Genomic DNA, 20,845 nt, shown 5'->3' on the forward strand with positions numbered 1-20,845 from the left:
TTATCAGGGAGAAGAGGCCTACCCCCTCCTCACCACAACCTCCCTTCAGGAAGTGGTAGAGTGCAATAAGGTCTCCTCTGAGCCTCCTCTTCTCCAGACTGAACAATCCCAGCTCCCTCAGCCGCTCCTCATAAGACTTGTGCTCCAGACCCCTCACCAGTTTTGTTGCCCTTCTCTGAACACGCTCCAGGGCCTCAATGTCCTTCTTGTAGTGAGGGGCCCAAAACTGAACACAGTACTCGAGGTGCGGCCGTACCAGAGCTGAGTACAGGGGGATGATCACCTCCCTGCTCCTGCTGGCTACACTATTTCTAATACAGGCCAGGATGCTGTTGGCCTTCTTGGCCACCTGGGCACACTGCCGGCTCATGTTGAGCCGAGCATCAACCATCACCCCCAGGTCCTTTTCCTCTCTACATTCTTCAAGCCATTCTGCCCCAAGCCTATAGCATTGCATGGGGTTATTGTGGCCAAAGTGCAGGACCCGGCACTTGGTCTTATTGAACCTCATCCCATTTTGCTCAGCCCAGCTGTTCAGCCTATCCAAATCCCTCTGAAGGGCCTCGCTACCCTCAGGCAGTTTGACACATCCTCCCAGCTTTGTGTCATCTGCAAACTTACTGAGCTTACACTCAATTCCCTCGTCTAGGTCATCAATAAAGATATTAAACAAGATGGGCCCCAAAACTGACCCTTGGGGGACACCACTCGTTACAGGACGCCAGCTGGACTTAACTCCATTAACCACTACCCTCTGGGCACGGCCCTCCAGCCAGTTCTCCACCCAGAGAAGAGTGAACCTGTCCACACCACGGGCTGCCAGTTTCCTTAGGAGAATACTGTGGGAGACCGTGTCAAAGGCCTTGCTGAAGTCCAGGTAGACTACATCAACAGCCTTTCCCTCATCTACCTGTCTGGTCACCCAGTCATAGAAGGAGATGAGGTTGGACAAGCACGACCTGCCCCTGGTGAACCCGTGCTGGCTGGGTCTGATCCCTTTATTGCCATGCACGTGTCGTGTGATCTCCCTCAAGATCATCTGTTCCATAACTTTCCCTGATACCGAGGTCAGGCTGACAGGCCTGTAGTTCCCCGGGTCTTCCTTACGGCCTTTCTTGTAGATGGGAGTCACATCGGCAAGCCTCCAATCTTGTGGGACCTCTCCAGATAACCAGGAATGCTGATAGATGGCAGAAAGTGGCTCGGCAATCACCTCTGCTAGCTCCCTCAGCACCCTTGGGTGAATCCCATCTGGCCCCATGGACTTGTGGCAGTTCAGATGGAGGAGTAGATCTCTGACCACCTCTGCTTGAATCACAGGGGGTGCATTATGCACCCCGTCCCGGACTTCCAGGTCAGGGCAAGTACCATGTGGATAACTGTCCTGTCTATTAAAGACAGATGTGAAGAAGGCATTGAGAACCTCAGCCTTTTCCTTATCATCTGTGGTTATATTGCCTGCCTCGTTGAGTAAAGGAGGGAAATTTTCCTTAGTTTTTCTCCTGCTGTTAATATATTTGTAAAAGGGTTTCCTGTTCTCCTTTACAGCAGTAGCCAGCCTAATTTCAAGCTGGGCTTTAGCATTTCTAATTTTCTGCCTGCAGATCTTGGCCAGTTCTCTGTAGTCACCCCAAGTAGCCTGACCCATCTTCCAGAGGACATAGACTCTCTTTTTCTCTCGGAGTCTCAACAAAAGATCCCGGTTCATCCACAGTGGTCTTTTGCTCCTCCGGCTTGACTTACGGGACTCTGGGACTGCCTGCTTCTGTGCCTTTAAGATTTCCATCTTGAGGAGCATCCAGGCTTCCTGGACCCCTTTACCCTTCAGGAGCAAGTCCCAAGGGACCCTTGCAACAAGTGTCCTGAACAGGTCAAAGTCTGCCCTCCGGAAGTCCAAGGTAATAGTTTTGCTAGTCACCCTCTTGACGGCACCCAGAATAGCAAACTCCACCATTTCATGGTCACTCTGGCCAAGACAATCTCCAACCTTCACATCCCCTACTAGTCCTTCCCTGTTAGTGAAAAGTAGGTCAAGCAAGGCATCTCCCCGGTAGGCTCTTGCACCAGCTATGTCAGGAAGCAATCATCCACACATTCTAGAAATCACAAGGACTGCTTCCTCTGCGCAGTATTGTATTTCCAGCATATATCAGGGAAGTTGAAGTCCCCCATGAGAACGAGTGCTGGCCATCGTGCAACATTTACGAGTTGTTTATAGAACATCTCATCTATTTCTTCATCCTGACTAGGTGGTCTATAACAGACCCCCACCACGATGTCACTCCTAAAGACTATCCCCGATCCTTATCCATAGACACTCTACTTTGTCATTTCCAACCACTAGTTCTTCAACATCAAAACACTCTTTGATATAGAGAGCTATGCCACCACCCTTTCTTCCCTGTCTATCCCTTCTGAAGAGCTTGTAGCCATCAATCCCAGTATTCCAGTCATGGGAGAGGTCCCACCATGTTTCTGTAATAGCCACAAGGTCATAGTTAGCCTGCCTCACAATGGCTTCAAGCTCTTCTTGTTTATTGCCCATGCTGCGTGCATTGGTATAGATGCACTTCAGCTGAGATATCTGCCTCACCCCTTTTTCACCTCTTTTTTTTACCATCACCCCTTTTTCCTCACCCACGTTTTGGGCCCCTCACTACAAGAAGGACATTGAGGCCCTGGAGCGTGTTCAGAGAAGGGCAACAAAACTGGTGAGGGGTCTGGAGCACAAGTCTTATGAGGAGCGGCTGAGGGAGCTGGGATTGTTTAGTCTGGAGAAGAGGAGGCTCAGAGGAGACCTTATTGCACTCTACCACTTCCTGAAGGGAGGTTGTGGTGAGGAGGGGGTGGGCCTCTTCTCCCTGATAAATAATGACAGGACGAGAGGGAATGGCCACAAGTTGCGCCGGGGAAGATTTAGATTAGACCTGAGGAAACATTTTTTTTCTGAAAGAGTGGTCAGGCACTGGAATGGCCTGCCTAGGGAGGTGGTTGAGGCACCGTCCCTAGCGCTGTTCAAGAAGCGTTTAGATGAGGTGCTAAGGGATTTGATTTCGTAGTAGTTGGGTAGGGATAGTGATAGGAGGATGGTTGCACTAGATGATCTTGTAGGTCCTTTCCAACCTTATGAACCTATGAACCTATAAATGGTGATATTCCTTCCAGTAGTAGCATCTTCCCTGAAGAAAATCAAAGCTCCGTTGACGAAGGTAGTGAGCAAAGGTGAAAACAATAGCATTCAGACTTCTGCCAACAGCCACTTGCCTGCACTGCGAGCCTGACCTTATCCAGGCGGTGATATCTTCCTTCCTGGAGCTCGCAGCACGTTCCAGGAACTCGGGGACTTGTGCTGAAAAACGTGTGGCTGCTGTTACTCTGACATCAGTAATGCTGCTCCTGAATGGCTGCCAAGAAGTGTCACTCCACACTGAACTCCTCGCCCGCCGCTTGCACTTTGACATAAACCCTGTTTGTTACTTCCCCCACCTCCTCCTCATTGTCATTTTGTTTTCTACTCTTGATTTATCTTTTCCTGACATCAGTGTACATTTTGCCAGTAGTGATGATTGCAGTGCATGACGTGGAAACTGCAATGGAAATTGTACAGGTGGGAAAAACAGAAACAGAAGTTCTGTATAATTTCAAACTTCAGCTCAGCTTATGATGCGGATAGAAACGTGCATGCAGATAAACACTGCAACGTTTCTGCTAACAAACCAACCAGAGATTCTGCGGGGTTATGGTGAGCTTCTGCACTGATGCAACGTGTGGATGACGTAATGTCCTCAGCAACAGGTGCCCAGAATTGCTTTAAAAGCAATATGAGGGCGAAAGACCAGCAAAAACGCGCACCTACATGTAGTTCCCATTTCTGTTTCTTGTAATTAAAATCTCTTCTAACCCACTGCAACACAAACACCATTTTATCTATCCTGCTGCTCTGACACACAGCCCATGGGAGCACTGTTCTGCAGCCAGGCACACTGCGGCGCTGAGCAGAAGCCAAGGAGGAAGTGATTATGGCTGAGGAGCTGATGCTGATTGAAAACGTGTGATGCTACGGAGGAAATGTCGCACGATGGAACCTCATTTAGTTTGGAACTGGATTTCAAATACACGGGCACACGAAGATATGAACAGTCAATAGGAGCGGGTCCTGCCTTGCTGCTAACAATCAGCTCATTAGTGCCAGAAGCACAGCAAATGATTCCCATGATTAAACCGCAAGTGCAAAGCATGCACTCATCAAATACACAGAAACTGCCTTCTTGCTTCTCACCATGTTTCTTCTACAGCTTGTTCCTCCTCATCCTGCATGCATGTCAGGTACACATGCACTCTTCACTTTTCACTTCACTCTTGTAATTAGTGATAGGATGAGAGGGAATGGCCTCAAGTTGCTCCAGGGGAAATTCAGACTGGATGTCAGGAAATACTTCTCTGAAAGAGTGGTCAGGCACTGGAATGGGCACTCGGTGAGGTGGTGGAGTCACCTACCCTGGAGGTATTTAAAGAACATGTAGACATTGTGTTGAGGAACATGGTTTAGTGAGAACTATCGGTGATAGGTGGACGGTTGGACTAGATGATCTTGTAGGTCTTTTCCAACCTTGGTGATTCTATGATTCCATGATTAAGCTCAGGAGCTGGAATTGCTCAAGGGCTTTGAAAAGGCAGCTATATGATTCTTTCGATTCAAATTGTTAGGATGAGAGTGGAAACAGTCTTCCATGTGAAATGAAATAAAATGGTTGAAGGAGTCCACTACTGTTATGATTTAAGTGTTGTTTGTCGTGTGGCTACAGGGGACAGCTTCCTGTTTTGTCCAGAGTCTGTATAACATCCCACATAGTTCACAACATTGGTCAAGTCATTTGAATTTTATGCTCCAACTTCCAACATTTATAAAAGTCTCTGTTGCGTTCTGCCATGGGCCTCCTGACCCTTAGTAACTGAGGAAGCCAGGAAGTTCTAAGATGACTCTTCTGCAGTACCAAGAAAGACTTGTTCAGTGAAGATAATCTGGGCATAAAGTACAGAAAAGGTGCAAGAGCCAATCGCAGCACTACAGGATTTGGAAGGGACCTCAAGAGATCCCTGAGTCCAAGCCCATTGCTAAAGCAGGTACCCTACAATGGATCACATGGGTAGGTGTACTTAGGGTCTTGAATGCTTCCATAGACTTCCATAGAAGGAGATTCTACAACCTCTCTGGGCAACCTGTTCCAGGACTCTTGTCACCCTTACCACAAAGATCTTCCACATGTTTTTACGGAGCTTTCTGTGTTCAAGTTTTAGACCATTGCTCTTTGTCTACAATCTCCTCACTGCACACAAAAGGGTGAGCCTGGCCTCATCCGTTTGCCTTCCATCTCCCTTTAGATATTTATAAACATTAATCTGATTCCTCCTCAGTCCTCTTTTCCCAAGGCTGAACAGACTTCGGTTACTCAGCCTTTTCTCACACTGGAGATGCTCCAGGCCCTTTATCATCTTCATGGCCCTCCGCTGGACTCCTAGGAGATCCCTGTCTTTTTTGAACTGGGAAGCCCAGAACTGGACACAGAATTCTAAACGTGGCCACAGCAGAGCAGAGGAGAGGGGGCATCCCAAGGTGCCACTGGCCTTCTTGTCTACCAGGGCACACTGCTGGCTCATGGCCAGCCTGCTGTCTTCCAGAACCTCCTTTTCCTTCTCTGCAGAGCTCCTTTCCAGCAGGTCGTCCCCCAACCTGTACTGGTGCATGTGGTTATTCCTCTCGAGCTGCAAGACACTACACTTGGAAGCAAAGAAGGCATTCAGTATCTCCACCTTCTCAGCATCCCTCTAACCAGGACACCCAGTCTTATAGACACAAAGTCCCATGGCATTACCTTCCACCTGAGCTGCAGTTACTGCATTGCCAGCTGTTGGCAGCAACAAAAAGTCATCCTGTCACACAGCAGTATTAAGTACCGACAGGACTTAAGGTCGAAATACTGCTTTTCCATCTTCCCAGCATTAACTGCTTCAGGTTCATCAGTTGATCTAGCAGCTGTGAATGCCTACAGCTGAATCGAATTCTAATACAAAGTCCAACATGGATACCAAATCAAACATGTCAAAGAGATCACATTAAAGCTTTCTTGGCACGGCTACACGCTCACAGTACTTTTAGACCCAAGGTGTGTAAAAGTGACACAACAATGTAAAGTGCAGTATTTTCCAGCTTAAACGTTGGTAAAACTTTATCACTTAATCAGCACAAATATTCACAGTATCAGAACTGAAACAGCTGGCAGAAAGCCAAACAATAACCTCCTGTGCATTAAAATAACACTAGAAACATTAACACGAACAATGAAAGGATTTAAACAGAGAAAAGGGAATGCTTTTGTTAAAACAAGGAACACAAGTGGAACAAAATAACACATCTATTGTAATCAAAGGCACTTAAGACAGTTCTGTCAAGTTCAAGAACCAACATTACTCAATCCGATAGTAAGAAAAAATAGATATGGTTCTTTTCCTGAGTGCAAAACATATCAGCTGTACCTCAGTAACCAACAGGGAAGTGCAGAGTGCTATTTTTTTTAGTACATTTAGAACTTATACTCAAAACGCAATAAAGATGTTTCCATATCTAAGCTACAGGATGGGAAACCACAGACATGCCGTGTAAACAAAATAATTCCCAGTACTTTTCCCTTTGCATTTTTATTTAGATCAGGTAATTTTTGGTTAAGACATCACGGTACTCCTGTATTGCTCTGCAATGGGGATCCTGGTCAACACTGAGATTTTTTGAAGATCCATTAATAGAGACCATTGGAGAACCTCGAGGAGATCTAGTTCCAAGATCAGCAGTGGCTGGAGAGAAAAGAAGCAAGATTCATGATGTTACTTTTACAGTAGACTGAGTGAAATAAGTCACTGTAAAAACATTACTGGTAGCTGAACAGGCTACGCTCTGGAGACAGATTTAACAACTTCCAAGAGAAACAAAAAGCAAAAGGGACAGGCACAAAGGAAGAAACATTTTTTCACATTCAGTAATCAATCAACACAACTTCTAAAACTACAGAAAGAAATTCCAGAGGTCTTAGAATCATAGAATGGTTTGGGCTGGAAGGGACCTTTCAAGATCACCTAGTACCAACCCCCCTGCTATAGGCAGGGACACCTCCCTCTAGACCGGGCTGCTCAAACCCCATCCCAGCCTGGCCTTGAACGCCTGCAGGGTGGGAGCACGCACAACCTCTCCAAGCAACCTGTGCCAGCGTTTCAGCACCCTGACTTTAGGAGTAGAGAATTTCTTCCTAAAACCTAGTTTAAATCTACCCTCTTCCAGTTTAAAGCCATTTCTCCTCATCCTGCTGTTTCATGCCCTTATAAAAAGCCCCTCCCCAGCTTTCCTGGTCCCGTCAGCTACTGGAATGTTGCTATAAGGTCCCGCTGGAGCCTTCTCTTCTTCAGACTTAAGAGCTCTAGCTCTCTCAGCCTGATCCCACAGGGGAGGTGCTCCAGCACTAATTATTTTTGTGGCCCTCCTCTTGTGCTGGGGGATCCAGAACTGGATGCAGCTCTCCAAGTAGGGTCTCATGAGAGCAGAGTAGAAGGGCAGAATCGCCTCCCTTGACCTGCTGGTCACAATTCTCTTGACGCAGCCCAGGATGCGGTTATCCTTCTGTGCTGCAAGCACACGCTGCTGGCTCACGTTGAGTCTTTAATCAACAAACACTCCCAGATCTTTCTCCTCAGGGCTGACCTCAAGCCATTCTCTGCCCAGCCTGCATCTGTGCTTGGGATTGCCTGCACTCAGCCTTGGTGAACTTCACGGGTTTGGCAAAGGCCCACCTCTCGAGCCTGTCCAGGTCCCTCTGCATGACATCCCTTCCCTCTAGCACCTCAACTGCACCACCCAGCTTGGTGTCATCTGCAAACTTGCTGAGAGGGCACTCGATCCCACTGTCCGTGTCACTTAAAAAGATGTTAAAACAGCACCAGTGCCAGCAGAGATCCCTGAGGAACACCACTTGTCACTGGTCCCCACTTGGGACACTGAGTCTCTGACTGCAACTCTCCTCTTCAGAGAATCCACAAACAACACTGAATGCAATGAATGTATGCAGAAAGAGAAGTGATGACTGAAGTCCATAAAAATCTTACTTCAGGGTGTTTTATACGTTTGATGCTTGTGCCTGAGGATGAAAGGTGACTTCAGCTTAAGCCAAGTGTGTCTGTGTGGGGGAGGTGGTTTGGTCTCTGTGTTTTTTCTCTTTTTTACACAAAAGTTACAAACAGTCATAATCTTCCTTAAAAACACTGATAGCAGAGTACTACATTACCTTGTTCAAGTTCTTTAGTGATTTTTTCATCCAGTTCTTTCCGTATCTAGAATTATACATAACACATAATTGAATTTTCAAGTTACATTTTTGCATCATAAAACTTACAAAACAATTTTAAAACCCACACATAAATGGCCTATTAGAAACCAAAAATATCGTCCCAAATGGGGACATCTTGGTTTGGAGTTTGAGTTTTCACAAAGACAGTCTCTTGGTGAGTGAGGCTGTAGCTTTCTCACTGCTGAGCAATGTTAACTTTGGCACAAAACAATACAGAATTCACCAGCTGGACCATAACAGGGCATAAAAATACAGGAAGAAAGCACAGTGGATTTATAAAAATGTAGATATGGTTAATATCTATCTTCAAACACATATAAAACACATTACTCCTTTGTTAACTTTCTTGTTAGCTTCCTTACAAAGCAAATACTGCAGATTTTATTATGTAACAGAAACCAGCTTGGATCACTAGAAAAGAGCATTTACCCCTTGTCCCCCCAGAGCTGGTTATTTATTGTGATTTATTCTGAATGAAAAGTCTTCATAAGGAGAAATCAGACCTTTTCAAGGGCCACAGTCCAAACACTCTATGCTATTATTAGCATTTGATGGTATTTGTGACTCTTGCATTATTTTCCACCAGGTCTGTAACACACAGAAGTGATCGTCAGCATACAGCTTCCTGGCTAATGTCCTCTGCAAATACACGACGTGCTTGGAGCACGTGGCCTACGCAGAGGGGCTGAGAGCACCAGGCCTGGTCAGCCTGGGGAAGAGAAGGCTCAGGGGGTTTCACCCATGGGTGCAACCATCTGCCTGTGGGATGGAGTGTAAAGAATAACAAAGCTGGGCTCTTTTTGGTGCCCAGAGAAAGAACAAGAGGAATAGGCAGAAGTCAAAAGAGAGGAAATTCTTAAGACTGCTACAAAAGCAGAGTGCAGACGGAATAAAATCAGAAGGGGAACAGAAACAGAGATGGAATGGGAAGAAGGTGTTCCCTCTTACGCTACCAGTAGGAAAACTGGTAGCATGAATCCATGCACTCACACTGGTTGCAGCTAGTAGAGTTCACCTTTGTTTCCTGTGCTCCTTTCTTCCTTTTGTTTGTAATCAGCACAGTTTGTTTTTTCTAATAGCTGCATGGACAGAGGAATCAATACCAGCAATTTGGAGGATGGCAGTGTGAAATATTTTCAACCTCTTGTCCTTGAAGCTATTTCAAAGCTTTTGCACAAATCAAAGTCAAAATCTAAACAAGCTTCCTTCTCCCAGGAGATGCATACACTCTTCTTCAGATAACCTCCCTTACTTTGAAAAACTCCAAATGCACACAGAGAGCTTTAAATAAAAACCCACGTGCAAGACGACTACATAAGGCACAATGCAATTTAAGCTCCTTAACTCCCTGTCATTATGAGCTTTACTGTCAGGAGTACTTGTGATCTCCTTCGGCCAAGAAGGCAGCACTTAGCTTGAATTTAATGGCAATACAGAGGTGTTGTTTGCTGTTGGTTTTTTTTTGTTTTTTTTGTTTTTTTTGTTTTTTCTTCAATGGAAGGGTACAGATTACTGGAAAAATCTGAGGTATTAACTGAAGCTAATACTGAAGGAAAGAAAAGGCTGAGAGTCATATAAACTCCTGTCTTTCTAAGTAGTCTGGTGAACAGGCCAAGTACTAAGTAGCACAACTGGTAGAGTACTTCAGAGTTACTGCTGTGTTGCAATCATATATAAATTGCTGCAAAATACTAGAAAGCTGTGAAGACTTCCTGAAGAGTAGGTCACTCTTTCTTCAGGTAACAGTACATAGCAGATGTATGGGAACTGTCGAATCAGGGCCTGAACCACTGATTGATCACCTGAGGAGGGCACTGAGTCAGCCACAGGACCACAGGGGAAAGCAAAGTACCTGTGGGACCAGAAGGGGTGGAGTCTGGCTCCACCTCTCCCAGACCCCATTTAAGGGCTGACCACCACTGGGGAAGGATCTCTTGCTGGAGATCCCTCCCATGTGGAGTCCTGGGCGCGTCTTGACCATCAGCTTTTCTTTATTTACTGCTTGTCTGTATGCTATCCAGATAAATCACATAAAATATACCATCCACCTCTGTTATTTTCTGTGGATACTATTCTTTTGGGTTATCCACCCTACGGCAGGAAGCACAAAAAGCAGTGTTGCCTAGGCACAGCATGCATCCCACAGTAGTGTAGGAAGAAGCAAAGCAATCATACTTATACCGTCCTAGTTTTGAAGCATGTCTTCGTTAGTATTAACGTACAAAAAGAAAGTATCAAGATGCAGATCAGCAAGGAAAGAAAAAGTGGCTTGACCAGGGATGTCTGATAGGCATCGCTAAGATATCAAGTTGCCCATTTTAAGTATGTCAGACACTTATCTTCATACTATACATCGGTTTAGTAAATAGCTGAGAACTTCCGATGCCACAGCACTGCTTATTAAATTTTCTCTTGTTAAAAGAAAAAACATGAAAACCTTATATGTATATAGTTCTGTATGTGTATAGTTATATAGTTCATTAGCTAGATGCCAGTATTTCTGGTGTCTGAGCACTCCTGGAATTTTTTACAATCTTGATGCCCAAAACTCTTCACCACTTAAGAGTATTTCACAATGCTTACCTTAGCCATGTAAGCTTCAACCTTGCTTTGTGATAATACATTCCCAGCTGTGCCTAGGAAGCTTCCTCCTAGGCCAAGACTTCTGTTCAGGGCCAAATGGTTGTCAAGATGTCCCAGTTCAGCCGAATACAGAACTGGGCTTGTGGGCAGACCTCCACCGACGAAGCTGCTTGCAATTAAAGATTTGCTTCTCTGGCGTTCCTGAAGGAGCTTAGTGTTGGCATCTGATAGTTTCTCATTAGCCCTGAAACATTTAAAAACACATAAAGAATCATCTTTGGTAATGTTTTTGCAATGTCACTTGTTCCAGGTCCTTGACTGTTATCCATCTTCAGAAAACAGAAAGCATTCAGAGTCCAAAATGAGAGGGGCCAAAAGGCAGCCTGTTAAAATGCTATCAACTTCAAACACACTCTAGTGATGCCACAGCTAGTGGTGTTACTGCTAGAACACTGAAGTGACATCACAGTAGTTCCAAAAATAAAGGGGAAGGTTTCAGAGGGCTCATTCATAAAGACATCATCTTAGGTTTATGTCTGTAATACTGACAAGACGTAGAAGAGGGATTTTACGAGGAAACCGAACAAGGTTTTTCATGCAAGCTACTACTAATTCACATTTCATTACCACTACAAAAAGGCACGGACTTACCTTTCCAGTTTATTTGCTAGGCATTTTCTAGCTTTCATTTCTTCCAGGTACCTTTCTTTGTATCTTTCTGCTTCTGCCTTTGTGGATTCTTGTTGAAAAACATTGTCTTGTTGAGTGTTCTTTATTCTGTCCAACTCATATTCGAGACTTTGAATTCTGTGCTTTAGTTGGTTTGTCAGTGAGGCATGATGACTGGCTCTAATTTGTTCTAAATGGTCCTGGGAGGCTGCCTGGGCCTGAAGCAGACAACACAATTTCAAGCACTGCAGAGAAAAAGTGAACTATCTTTCCCCCCCAGGGCACAGTTTTGCACAGCTGAGGCAACTGTACCTACTCACTACCATCAGGAATCAAGGCAGAAGCCCAGAACCAACACATTACATAACTGTTTTCATCTAAACATGTTTTCATCTAAACAGAGATCTGCTCTTAGCAATATTACTTAGCCTTCTTTTAGAAGCTGCTCTGATATCTCTGTAGGACAGGGCACACAAAAAGGATTCTACAAAGAAATGATGAGAATTGCCCTCCCCACTCTTCCTGCCCCATGGCAACTTCAGTGACTCATTCCCTGAGCATTTTATCCTGTACAGTGACCTGTATCTATGGCCAAACCATCTCTAGGTTGCAATATTCCCGTGCTGATGAGCAGCAATATCAAGATCACCAGTCTGCAATACCCTTTAAGAACTGCAAAACAGACGTCTGTCACAGGAATGCTATTATGTTGGAAACCTACAGGCACACTGCACACACAAAAGCACGTTCACCCAACAATTTTTCATTCTCCTGTACAGGAAAGACACACGCACAGCACTAAGCATCAAATAAAAATATGAAAAATATATATATGCATAATAAAAATGGCAGACAGACTCAAGAAATTCATTTACCTGCAAAAAAACATTGACTTCTTGTAGTTTTTGTCTTATTTCTTGTGCGGCTCGTTCATCTATCTCTTTCTTATACTGTTCTATTTGGATGTGATTCACTGTATTAGTCTCCAAATGATGTCTGAGTTTTGCCACTTCTTCCTTAAGCTGGCGTTTGTTCTTCTCCAGTTTTTCATGGCTCTCATGCAGAGTATGCAGCTCTTCTTTCAAATCCTGGTTTTGTGCTTCCAGATGGATGCATTTTTTAGACTCTAACTCCAGCTTCTGAGAAAGTTCAGTAACCTACAGACAGTAATAAAATGAACTCAGATGGGTGTAAAATTATTCTTTAAAAATTCATAAAGGGGAATACCATCAGGACTGGAACTGTCATCTGCTGACTCAGTATCAAAGCCAAAGGAAAGTCAAGCTCATCTTTTAAAGGAAGAACAGCTTTTAAACTGTTGCCAATAGGATTCCTCGAGTTCCAGCCTTCCTCAGCTCTTCTGCAGCAAGTATTCCAAATTCTGCACCAAATTCCAAATACAAATACCAAACTAGCAGAATTTAATTTGTGGGAATAGACTGAAAGGTGCTAGGGCTGCTCTTCTGCTCAATGGAAATCAAACTCAACCCAGATATCAGAAAGAATGTCCATTGTGCTTCAGGGAAGCGCTTCAGTACTGAGCTAAGTGGGCACGGGAAACAAGTGCTCCTCCTGCCATTGCTCTTGAAAGCTTTGTAAACAGAGCTTCAGAAAGCAGCTTCCACAGCAGTGGTAAAGGAGGTTATTTTCTCTCTAGGTCAAATCCGCTGTCTGGTTGCTAGAATACGTTAGGAAATATGAGAAGTTCCAGAAGTTTCCAAGGTCAACTGTGAAGCCAATTTCCCCTCCTCCCCCAGAAATATAACTTTTCTGTACCTCCTGAAAAGCATATTACAAGTTTCCAGAAATTAACACAACTCAAACAAGCAAACAAACAAAAAAACAAAACAAAGAAACAACCAGAACTTGCCTTTGTTCTTAATCTGTCAACTTCGTTCACCATTTCAGAATACCTTTGCTTCATTTGTTCTTGGAAATTATGTCGGGACTCTCTTTCTCTGGATTCATACATCCTTAGTTTCTTCACAGCTCTGTTCAGAAGCTTCTTGCACCTGCACAACAAATCAGTCAAGAAAATATTGAAGTAAAGGAACTACAAATCTATTTGTCACACTTGCACACGGACAGCATAGAGATGGCTTGCTTCATCATTAACATGCTCAACAGGGCAGCGGTCACTGCAGAAATCCAGCACTCCATTGCAACAGGCCACTTGGAAGGCCCAAATTTCACCTCAGTAGAGGAACAAAAGACCTCCCTCCCAGGAGAAGTGCAGGGCAGCCTGCATTTGCTGTTCCTTGGGCAGCTCCAGAAAACAACAGGCTCACGCACCAGAACTGCCTTGCAAGAACTGATGTGAGGTCTGAATTTGATCAGAAAGAGTTAAGCACACCTTCTTTTACATTTGAGTTCCACAAAGCCTGACTTCTAATCTACACACGCTCTCTTTCAAATACTAATGGACCATACCTGTGACATTCTTTCTGCAGTTCAATGTTTCTTCTCATTTCCTGGTCAAGACGCGCTTCAACTGGTTGTTTTGACTCTACCAGCTTCTCCACTTTCTTTCTTTCACTCTCACACTTAAAAAAATAAAAAATAAAATACATGACACACTCAGAGAATCACAGAACTGTAAGGGTCGGAAGGGACCTCCAGAGATCATGGAGTCCAACCCCCTGCCAAAGCAGCTCCCTAGCCCAGGTTGCACAGGTAGGCGTCCAGGTGGGTCTGGAACATCTCCAGAGAAGGAGACTCCACCACCTCTCTGTGCAGCTGTGCCAGCGCACATTTGTGCAGAACTTCCTATGCTTCAGTTTGTGGCCATTTCCTCTCATCCATCCTATCACCACACACTGCAGAGAAGAGTTCAGCCATATGTCCCTTTCCCTCCCGCTCCTTAGATACTTATAGACAGGGATGAGATCCCCTCCGACTCTTTTCAAGGCTGAACAGACCCAGGTCTCTCAGCCTCTCCTCATAAGGGAGGTGTTCCGTGCACTTTATCATCTTTGTAGCCCTCCACTGGACCCTTTTGAGGTGATCCCTGTCTTTTTGTACCAAGGAGCCCAGAACCGGACACAGTACTGCAGGTGAGGCCTCACCAGGGCAGAGTAGAGTGGGAGGATCACCTCCCTTGACCTGCTGGCCACACTCTTTAATGCACCCCAGGATCTCATTGGCCTTCATCGCCACCAGAGCATACTGCTGGCTCATGGGGAGCCTCAGCACAGGCCAGTACATGTTGCAAGTGCAGACAGCACATATCTGTCCCTCTGCCAAGTTCAGCACAACACTGGGGCACATGATTCTTGTGAACATTTAATCAGTTCAGATGCCACACAAACAGGCTGATACCTGTGGATACTAACAGATGCCCCCACTGAAGCAAATGCCCTCCTCTTAATGGGTTTCATCCCAGAGAGCTGGAAAAAGATGTAGAAGAACAGCTTCTGCAGTCCCTCTGCTAATAGGTCAGCTCACATAGGTAGCCACAGCCCAGGAGAACACCTCGCAGTCTAGAGCATTCATGGATTTTCCAACGACCAGCAGGCTCTTGTGGAAGAGTCAGCTCTTCTGAAATTCATCAGTGTCTCCTCTGTCACGACCTCCACATCTTGTGTGTGGCTGTTTACTAATTCTGGTTTTGTTCCTCGTGGTGTTTTCTCAGACAAACCAGAGGAGAGGTGGCAACTAGTTTAGTACTTTGCACTCGCACCTTATTTATTCTGCAAGGGTTTTAAGCTCCTGCTGTTCTGAAAACTTGCAGCAGTTCCTCCAAAAGCTGCACTGAAAATAAGGGGTTTTAACCCTGCCCAGAAATCAAGGGGTCAGACAACAACCAGAAGGAAACCAAATAAAGAACTGAGGAACTGCAGCCTTGCTCCGTGTGCTCTACTGGTATCAAACCACACCATCTTCCTGACAGGACAACTCTAGCATTTACAGAGATGTACCCTGTTGGCTTCTATTCAATTCCTTCACGATTCCCAAATCACAAAAGCACTCAGGGCCTGAGTGGCAGGGATACAAAAAGCTGAGTATGTGAGAACTCAAGAAAATAGCAGCATAAGTCTGGGTATTGGCTAGGTGTTAGAGATCATCTGTTTTTTGAAAAAATTGTTTAAAAAAACATATAAAATAGTTAGCAATTATCACCTCTGCCATTTGGCTTCTGGAAGAAAACTATGAAGAATACAAAGAAACTTCAAATACAGAATCATAGTATTGCTCAGGTTGGAAAAGACCTTCAAGATCATCAAATCCAACCACAACCTAACCATACTACTCTAACTCTTAACAATGAACACGCAAAAGAGCTTCTCTCATCCACCATACATTTGAAAACAATGCCGTCTTAACCAAGGGGGAAAGAGCAGGCACACGTGTCTTCTTGAGTCAGTAGCACAAAGTTCAACTTCCACACATAGTTATTTTCAGAAGCACTTCAACATTAATTAACAACCACAGGTATAACAAGGCCTACAGTTCACTGCTTAGAATACATAAATAATTTGCTTTATATAAACCACAGGTGACATCACCTTATTTATGCTAATATCAATCACCTTATTTATGCTGCTGCCACTGAACAGGGGGAAATTCCAAACCTTTCACCAAGTTCAGAAAATAATTCCACAGGGATTTCTCTCTACTGCTTCATGGAAACAAATACACATCAAGCAGCCAATGGAAAAGCAATTCCACACAGCAAAATCCTTGTCCCAGCTTGATGATGTCAGTCAGGCCTCGAGCATGAAGCTCTTGGAACCAACACACATGTGAAATTTCCCTAAAGAAACCTGCAGAATTCCTTTCAAGATGCACATTCCAATACGTGTCTGTCATGTAATGTCATGAATGGTATAAAGAATAAAATATTTAAACCAGCAAATTAATGTCAAAACCTCAGCGTTCAGTAGACTTGATATATTATTACAGGAAAACTCTTAAAACCAGAAAGCTGGGGAATGGACCAGCAGGATTTTCAGAGTACCCTACAGTCAGCAGAGCTCAGGTGACTCACCTCCTCTGCACTGTCCAGGAAAATCATATAACTTTCCCATGAAAAATATCCAGCTAGGCTCAGAGGCTCCCCACCACCCCCTAAAAAAAAAAAAAGCAACTTTATGACTGGCTTACTGAGGCTGAGGCGTGCAGATCCTTCTGAAGAGCTTCAATTCTATTGGTTTGTTGTTTGCTTGTGGCTTCCAGTCTGGCATTTTCAATTTCAAGTCTTAAAGAGAAATAGAGATCATATTAGAGAGATCCATAATAGCACAAATTGTGAAAGAACAATGTGAAAGAATGCAATCTAAAGCAAGAGCTTCCTTCAAAAGCACGTATTACCATGGCAATGCAACAAGGCAATCCTGATGTTTTCAGACTCCCAGAAAGCAAAACCTTGCTTCGCTAGGTTATTTTCTTACCTCTGCACATGTTCTTCCAGTTGCTTTATAGTAATATTAGTTCCAGAATTTGCTAACAGAAGGTCTTGCAGTTTCTGGGAAGAAGCTGATATTTCTCTTTCCTGATTATCTAAGACAGCCTTCAAGTCATGAACACAATGCTCAGATTGAATACGCTGTTCTTCGGACTCCTGTAACTGTAAAGTAACACTGAGAATCTGCAGCAGCCAGGTTAGTTTCTCTACAGAGAACTCAGAGAGTGCTGCAGAATTTGAATATTGCACATACCTACAAACACCCCCTACCCAAAGTACTGTAATCATTTACAAGTCAGTCAAACTTTCATTTCTCTTAGCAAACAATCAACAACAGATGGTTGTAGAGATATTTCATCATCTGTTACACTGGCCTCTACCATCCATTCAAAGGATCTTCTGTGACACCGTTATGAGCACTGACACTGTCAATCCTGTCTTCTCAGTGACATGTGACACTCTGTAGCTACTTGCCTGCTATTCCGTAGAAAATATTAATTTCTAAGGACCTGCTTACAGTGTTTACAACCAAGCTTATAAGATACAGAGCAATAATTGGTAAATTTAGAGCAGCTGTGTGAGATGTTGCTTGAAATAGTGGGAACATCCCACCCACAAACAAATTGTTAAGTTGTGTTTGACACCAGGAGGGGGGAGCAAGTAGGGAGAAGAAAGAACACTGCTGCAATACCCTGCAGCCTGAAGAAGAGCTTCAGCTTTGGGGCTGAAGAATGTCCCCTACTTGCAAAAGAAAATAGTTGGGGTTTTTTTCATGATTCTAGTAACTCTTTTCTTGCACTACAAAGGAAGGAGGCCAGCTGGCAAAGATTTCAATGGCTTCATGAATTATGACAGGGTATCACTGCTAACCTCTTAACCTCTCTGCTACTCACATTCAGAACATAATTTTTCTCTTCTACACCAGAAACAGGGAAAAACACCCTCGGATTTATAGGTATGAGTTACAGTTTATCTGTACCTTGGTTTTCATCCTGTCCAATTCCTTTTGCAAGCGCAATTTGTCTTCCTCAAGATCACTGCGGTACCGTGTAGTAACTTCAAGTGATGCTTCTGACATAGACTGCTTCTTAAGAGCTTCAGCAAGCTCCTGCTGCAGCTGTCTGACCGTACACTGAAGAAACAGAAGAACAGGAGGAAATGCATGACATATCACTTTACTTCTTTAAACTGTCTAGATTATATAATTCAGTCTTCAGAGTGAATTGAAAGGTAAGAAATTTTGTCTCCACCAGCAGGCACTTGCACACAGTAACCTTTATCACACAAGCACACTGCCATCATGTATTTTTTTCCCCTAAGAAAACACAAAGAACTCTGCTGCAATGTTTGACTGCAGATGTAACTCCAATGATCAAAGGTGTGACCTTATATTAGACCATTCATTGTGCTTTTCTTTCACTACGCAGGCATAATTAAATCCACATGTGTTCCTGAATCTCCTGTGAAGCTTTAAGAAGATGCTGAATCACATCCTCTTAGAGCCTTCTTACTGAGTTCACTGTGGATTAATATGTTCTATATCTAGGAACTTCAAAAGGAGGGAGGATGAATATAAAGCAATTCACAAGTTAAGACAACTGACAACTCTCTAAGAGTTATTTTCCAATGTTGCCTTTAAAAATAAACAAAAATAAGGCGTCTATCTGACAGAAGAGTAATTTCAGCTCACTACTCAAATCGCTGGGGGACACAAACTTTATTATCAAGGTATCTAAAAACTGAATGTGATCATTTCCTATTCTCTAGAAAGGAAAGAAAGATTAACCAAAATGGTTAAGCCAACTTCTTAATCATTACCCTACCTGGAATCGAGAATACTTTACTTCTAAGAACATTCATAATGTATTCTCCCATTACCTACAGCTGTATAACTGCTCACAATCACAGAATTGCAGGCATTGGAAGGGACTTCAAGAGATCATCTGAGTCCAACCCCTTTGCTGAAGAAGGTACAAGGAAATCCTTGCTCCTACCATCCCTGTTATGTTCCAGTCTTTCTCATTTTCTGTAATCTACACGCAGATATGGGAGCAATACTTGTTCCTTGCACATTCAAGACACCAAGAATGCTAGTAATCTGCATGGCAGCACATTTCATATTCATGCACTCTATCAATTTTCGGGAGATTTACTTATTTCCTAATTAGTCTTTCTTCTGTCTGGCTAAACAGATTTTTGCAGAATCATAAAGAATGAACACATTTACATAAGTCTGCACATCAGAAAATACGTAAGACTTCGATCAGTGTTTGAAATCAACTTCTTGGAGGATTGGCACATGCCTTAGAACTCCTAAAACACACACATAAATTAATAACTGCATAACACTAACACTTCAATTTTCTATCATCTTAAGAAGAAGTGTTTTTTTCTTCTCTTTCTTCTGCATGAACACACTATAAATCCATCCCTCATCACTTCACTTATCTGCATGTTCACCTCCCAACCCTTGAATATTGGATGGTTCTTCTAATATAATTTTTTTTTGTGTTGACAGTGCAATATGTGTAGAAAAGCAGCACTCTACAGGGGACTACGGAAAAAAGATGAAAAAATTCTGAAGGATCATCTTCTTGACTAAGCCCTGCATTTCTCTAATTTCTGCTCAGATCTGAGCAGTGACCATTTACCAAAGTCTTCCTTAACTCCAAGAGAAAAACAATGAACCAGAACAAAACTACAAAATTCAGTCCTATGCATATAACATACCTGATGCGTATATAAAATCATTATATGAACTGAAGCATTTTAATTTATTCTAGTTGTATAGCTTACCTCTCTTTCTACTTTGTCAGTCTCGTGTTTAAAGACTTGTTCCCTTAAATCAGTACACTTGGTATTTAATTCCTTGTTTCTCTCTTCCATGAGGTAAACTTGCTTTTCAGTATCAGCCCTGAGTTTGTTGAAAATATCATTAAATCTGTCCTGGACATCGTTCACAGCCTTTTCTTTCATAATCCCCTTGTTCTGCAAATCTTCCAGCTGCTGATGGAGTAAAATATTTTCACTTTGGAACTGAGCCAATCGCTCCTGCATAGATTCCTGCTTTATCATAAATTTGCTGACTTGATCTTTCTCAAGTTGCCAAGCATGATCACTTTCCTTTGCCTGACACTGGGCTTGATTTAATTCTTTTTGTGTCAATTCTAGAAGCAGTGTTTTTTCTTGAAGTGTCTGTTTCAAACGGTGAAGCTCATTTTCTAGGCTACTAGCTTTGCTTTCCATTTTACTCAGCTGCTGAGTCAAGCCCTTGTTGGCTTCTCGCATATCACAGAGCTCATGATGGAGCTTGTCTTGTAAACGAAGCCACTCTTCACGTTCTCTCTGAAATGTTCGTTCGACATCACTTTTCAATGACTGATGACGTTCAAGATCCTGGAGAGCAGCGTTCAAGCGAGAACGGAATGATTCAATCTCTATTTCCAGTCTGTCTTTGATTTCTTTTGTCTGTTCAAGCTTGGAAGTTAGCACTGCAGATTCTGTTCTGAGGAAATTCAGCTGACCGCTGTACTGAAGTACTGTCTGTGTTAAGGCTTCCTCATTCAGTTTAAGTTCCTTCTTAAGATCTTCATTTTTTTCTTTCAAAGTCTCAATGTCCACTACATATTTTCCTTCATCCTCCTGGTGCCTTAGTTTTACTTGATCAAACTCTAGTCTTAGCATAGCAATCTCTTCCTGCAGTAACTGATTTTTGTACAACAGATCCTTTTCTCTTTCACTAGTGTCAGATTCCTGAGTGATAAAGGACATGAATAAATAGTCACTTGGGAAATTGTGG

General features: G+C 43.5%; 1 protein-coding gene across 1 annotated transcript in view; it reads right to left on the bottom strand.

Annotated features, from left to right (window-relative positions):
• Positions 1-6,589: 6,589 nt before the first annotated feature.
• LOC136051466 (ankyrin repeat domain-containing protein 26-like) overlaps positions 6,590-20,845 on the bottom strand; it is a 43,947-nt gene continuing 29,691 nt past the window's right edge. The window contains 11 exon segments of the mRNA XM_065740906.1: positions 6,590-6,849; positions 8,328-8,373; positions 10,974-11,217; positions 11,625-11,860; positions 12,518-12,799; positions 13,513-13,654; positions 14,073-14,185; positions 16,746-16,839; positions 17,033-17,208; positions 18,026-18,178; positions 19,843-20,799. Of these exon segments, the coding sequence (XP_065596978.1) occupies positions 6,701-6,849; positions 8,328-8,373; positions 10,974-11,217; positions 11,625-11,860; positions 12,518-12,799; positions 13,513-13,654; positions 14,073-14,185; positions 16,746-16,839; positions 17,033-17,208; positions 18,026-18,178; positions 19,843-20,799 (2,592 nt within the window). The 3' untranslated portion in view covers positions 6,590-6,700.

The sequence above is a fragment of the Cyrtonyx montezumae genome, unplaced genomic scaffold (assembly GCF_038088225.1).
Source record: "Cyrtonyx montezumae isolate F1298 unplaced genomic scaffold, pur_monq_1.0 scaffold_3, whole genome shotgun sequence".
NCBI lineage: Eukaryota > Metazoa > Chordata > Aves > Galliformes > Odontophoridae > Cyrtonyx > Cyrtonyx montezumae.